The 5,013-nt window shown below is 36.5% G+C and overlaps 1 protein-coding gene across 1 annotated transcript; it reads right to left on the bottom strand.

Moving 5' to 3' along the window:
- On the bottom strand, positions 1-5,013 carry LOC112191437 (phenylalanine--tRNA ligase, chloroplastic/mitochondrial). Its single transcript, XM_024330786.2, has 10 exons — positions 4,725-5,013; positions 4,460-4,650; positions 4,139-4,345; positions 3,929-4,046; positions 3,500-3,576; positions 1,455-1,634; positions 1,199-1,243; positions 862-966; positions 353-466; positions 1-258 (listed from the first exon to the last, which is right to left on the bottom strand). Exons 1-10 carry the CDS (start codon positions 4,933-4,935, stop codon positions 208-210), a joined length of 1,299 nt encoding a protein of 432 aa, XP_024186554.1. The 5' UTR covers positions 4,936-5,013; the 3' UTR covers positions 1-207.

Here is a 5,013-nt window from a genome sequence, read left to right as displayed (position 1 = left end):
TTAATAAACAATTTTTCTGGTGTAACCCTTTGAGAGTACATTTTGTCGTTTTAGTTTTATTTTCAAGTCATGTGTATTAGGCAGGCTCAAATACAGTTAGTCAGAAACAAGACAGGATTTTACATGGTTAAGCAAAAATTCAACACCTATAAACGAAGTTCAGAATTTACATAATTTTGAGCTAATAGGCTACTACACGAGGAACTCTCATCTCAAGATAACCTTCAACTTGCTCTCAACCAACTCTCTTACAGTACCCTGCATATGCAATTGAAACAAGTTTTGAGGTTATGCTTTATGTATGCTTCTAAGTACGAAAGAAATGTTCCGAACTTTTATGTATATGGATTACCTGCAATTTATTGACTTCCTCGTCTGTAAGTGATCGTTCCATAGACCTATAAGCAATCCTGTAACAGTGACTGGTCATTCCTTTCTTGTTTGTGAAATTGTCTATCAATTGCACCTGGCATTATACAAGAGATATTTCAGTAAACAGCCTGAAAAACAGCCAATATTGATGGATTGGAAAAATAAATCGGCTAGTATTAGGGATTATTCCACAAGACTTCTAGTCTTTTGGAGCACAATGTACATGTTTTTGGAGAGATTTTGGAGCAATATGTTGGACAGACAAGGTTGAGAAAACGTCAAAATATACTGATTTTACAGGGCAATACAATCGTTGAACAGACATTCCACAGGGAAATGCTTGATGGAACTTTCAAATTTGAAATACAAAATACCTTGTGAAATGCAAGGATTATATTCCACAAGAACCAATATATTTTCTTGGTACAAGAGATTCTTTCAATTGATGATTTTCAATGGCTACACCAGAGCAAACACTAAAAGACATACCTCCTCAGCAAGATCTCCAGCAACCTCTCTAACAACTTCACATAAATTGTTTTCGGTGAAAGATTCACTGATCCAAAAACTAACATCTTTGTAACACGGAGGATACTGAAAACAAAAGAACAAATACGATAAGAAATGTTTGCCGGCAGTATGTATCGGGTAAACCTATAGTTACAAATAAAGGAAACTGCCTTCAGGTGACTAATACATAGAGAATTACATAGCTTTTATGAATTTACACCTAATGAAAATCTTCCAATCACATATAAAGCATCAGTAGAAACCATATTGCATACGAAAAATGTAAGTTTCTTCTCTTAGTGTGTTGCAAAAATACCTTTGAATATGGCTTGAACTTGACTCCCAGCTGCCCCTTCAAAAACTGTAACAAGAAATCCAAAATCAAATAATCAGACTTGCAATTAAACAAGGAAAAGAAAGATATCAGTGGACTACCCAAGTATCAAAGACTGATAATTTGGTGTTTTTACTTTTCAAGAAGACTCGAGTTCCAAAAAAAAAGGAAAGAGAGAGAGAGAGAGAGAGAGAGAGAGAACAGTACAAAAACATTATTTAATGGGTACAGGAACCACCTGAGAGGTAAACCTCTCATCAGTTGACCAGAAAAGGCGAATATCAGGGATGTCAAATAGAACCATTGCCAGCCGCTCCAATCCAAGTCCGAAAGCCCAAGCAACATTGTCTGTTTTCCCACTTCTCTTCAATATTTCTTGTTCTGTTACTCCGCAACCCAAAACCTCCAACCACTTTTCCTGAAATTATATTCAATATCAGTTTATAAATGTTCTGTAATGCTAAGAAAAGAACCACACACACTAACTTAAATATGAAGCATGACCAAAAGCAGAGAGAGAAGGAGAGAGGCATTTAGGTTTTGAGATGAGGGAGGGAGCTGGAGGTGGAGGTGGCATTTTATCTATAAACTTCACCATATTCAGGTAATGGTGCCAATCTTTGACAAGAGTTTGAGATGTCTTACTGCAACTCTTATAAATTTTTGTCCACATGAATTTAAGCACTTTCTGTTTTTGTTTCTAAGACCCTTTTGGTTCTGCGTTTTTGAGCCTGAAATCACTTTTTCTCACTGTATCAGATGGAATTTCTGTTTGGTAAAAATATTTATAGCGGGTTTATTGAAACCATAGGTCCTAAACTGTGGTTTTCAGAAAGCTGCCCCTTGCCTGCTTTCTAAAAACTGAGTTTTCCCATAGCGTATGGAAAGGCCCAAGGTTTAATGAAATTTTGCAAATGCCACAAATACCCACACCTTTTCATCAAAAGTTCAGCCCTTATCCTCTGCAAACAATTGAAACCTCCTCCGGTCCTCCCCCTTTCTCTTCTGTTTCCTTCTTCTCCATCTCTTGTTCACCTGAATCTATGTCCAATGCTTCTATATTGTACTACTATAGCCATTCAATTCTTCTTTCTTCTTAGATAAGATGGTTTTTCTTTCATTTATTAAGTTAAACACCAGTGAATTGTGATTGTGTGAATCCAATCCTTCCCGTTCGTCGCTCATCTTTCTTCCTGAGAATCTTCTTCTGTAGTTCCCCTCCAATTTTGGTGGCTCACTGTTTAAATTTGTTTCCCAAGTGCTGTAAGTTGCTTTTTCATTTAGAATAGTTTTGATTATTCTTGACTTGCTAGTTCCAAAATATCTACTCTTAACCTAATTGGTTTTTAAGTTTTTGGTAGCGTTCCTTCTAATATATTGCTTGATTTGCTCAATGGGTTTCTTGCTTTGTTTATGTTCTTTTTCTTTTTCTTTTTTCTTTCTTTCTAGCTATGGACAGATGTGATTGAACTCAGACCATCCACCAGGCATTGGAAACATGAAAACTCAGACCGGATCCTGACGTTTGCAAGGATTGGTCTCTCAAAAAGCTCAAATCTGTACTCTGTATTATACAAATATTTCCTGTAAATCAGACTTTGTCTTTTACGTAACAAATCAATGAGCAGATTTCTATTGATTTGCCATCTTTAATTGATCCACCAAGGTTATAATATAATGAAAATGTTGTTAATGTTTTTGTGTAAAATTTGTGCTATTCACATCGAATATCTGGTTTCTACATTTTGTTCTGTGCTAAAACAAATGATAAACACTTGCAGCCCCATGCCCTTTTGGTGCATCTAGGTTTTCATAATACTTAACACTAAAACATCCAACCCTTAGAATAGCATTGTATGATTATGTCAATTCAAAAACTCATTTCACCAAAGACTTTGCTGAGTTTTCTTACCTTTGACTACTTTAACAGTTGAGTTTTTTAAAAGTTAATTATTCCCACAGCAGTACCAAACTAAGCCTAAGAGTCTCAAGAATGTTCACTACATGTAATTAGGACATGCATCAAGTTCCATAGTTTCATCACCTATTAGTGTTCCTAGATATCACAACAAGCAGATTGTTTTAATTCATCTTGTCTTACTTGAATACATGCCATTCTCAAAAGTTGTTTGCAGTAAGTTAATAAGATATGTCCCTGAATATTGTATAAGTTTTGATTACCCATAAATGGAACAAAAGAATTTCTAACAGAATGATCACATGAGACAGATAAAGCAGATCAAAATTCAAAATTCTAACCCATTAAATGATTGGAATCAATACCTGAAAGAAAATCTCAAGTTCAAATGATGGATTGGTAAATGGAAAGTACGTATCAACCCAGCGCATCTCCACAGCACCTGAAAATATTGATCTCATCAAATCAAATATAAGAAAATTACAAGGCAAAAAAGAAAAATAAATGAAGACCTTATAATTAAAAAATATATTAAAAAATAAATAAACGACTCCAAGAATATATAGAAAAAATTTCGATATACTTAATAGCTATATGCAATGTTTTCCTTCAATATTACTTCAAATATTGCTTCTATGTGAGTATTTGTTGTCTACGGTTCAGGAAACTAGCCTCCATATTCTCAACTTATGCACAATACTTTTAGGATTCTAAGGCCATTTTAATGGCGTGCCCAAAATTACAGTCATATATGAGTGTTCAAGATATTAGTCACTCTTATGATCTTATCTTACCAAATAGGTGGCGTGCCAGACCCTCAAGACATTTCTTCAAGTCCTCAGCTACATAAGATGTTGCATCTGTCCCAGATGCTGCCCAATCTTCTGGAGAAAAAACACGAACGCCTTCCATCTATAGGGGCAGAAAACTATTTCATCAGATATGACATGATTCCAACAACCTAATTAACAATAAAATCGTAGTGCGCATTATAGATACGAAACCTGATGGAACACAGGGTAATGTGTAGAGTCAATGGAATCCCTGCGGTACACATCTCCAGTTACAAGGAAATGAGTGTGTCCTTTTCTCAATAACTCTGCCTGATGAGCACTTGTATGGCACCTCAAAACGGTTTGAGAGTCCACATAGTATGTATCATTATAGCTTCGACTTACATGATCAGCAGGAACTAATACATCATCAAAATTCTGAAAGAATCAAGAATTAAGTCACAATGTCTTACAATAACAAAGAAACATACATTTTCTTATAGTATCAATGTAAATGGCCCATGTTACATAGCAGAATTGGCTATGTCGTACCTCTTTAACAGATACAAGTGGGCAAAGATCATCGAACTTATCAAACGTGTTCGAGTAATTGGTGTCGAAGTATTCGTAGATAGCATTCTTGAGAATTCCAAGTGGGTGCTGGTCTCTTCTATGCAGTTGCATTCCGAGCTTCGCAAAAATCGTATCCGGAACATTGTTTGTGGGGTCATCCCTCAACACATCTACAAAACCATAACCCAAAATATATTACATATTTTTCAAAAGAAAGCAAGAGGCTTGCGGAAACCCAAGTTACCATCTCTAGCAATCTTGACGCCGCCGAGCTCGAGCGCTGCAGAAGTTACTGGGTGCCTCCATTTCTTGCTGCGAGGCTTGTCAGAGGCAAGAGCTGCAGAAGAAGAGGAGAAGGGTAAGCAGAAGGTTAAGGTTCTGAGGGCATTGGTGCGAAGATAGAGTGGGGTTTTGGAGAAGAGAGCAGCTTGGGCAAAAGAGAAGGCCGTTGCCATGCTCCTTGTCGTTGGGACTCGAAAAACAGTTTGGCGTGGCAGCCTCTCCAGTCTTTTACTCTTATCGATGATTTGGGG

Source organism: Rosa chinensis, chromosome 3 (assembly GCF_002994745.2).
Source record: "Rosa chinensis cultivar Old Blush chromosome 3, RchiOBHm-V2, whole genome shotgun sequence".
Classification (NCBI taxonomy): domain Eukaryota; kingdom Viridiplantae; phylum Streptophyta; class Magnoliopsida; order Rosales; family Rosaceae; genus Rosa; species Rosa chinensis.
Note: the sequence above shows the minus strand (reverse complement) of the source record. Positions and strands in the feature narration are given on the sequence as shown.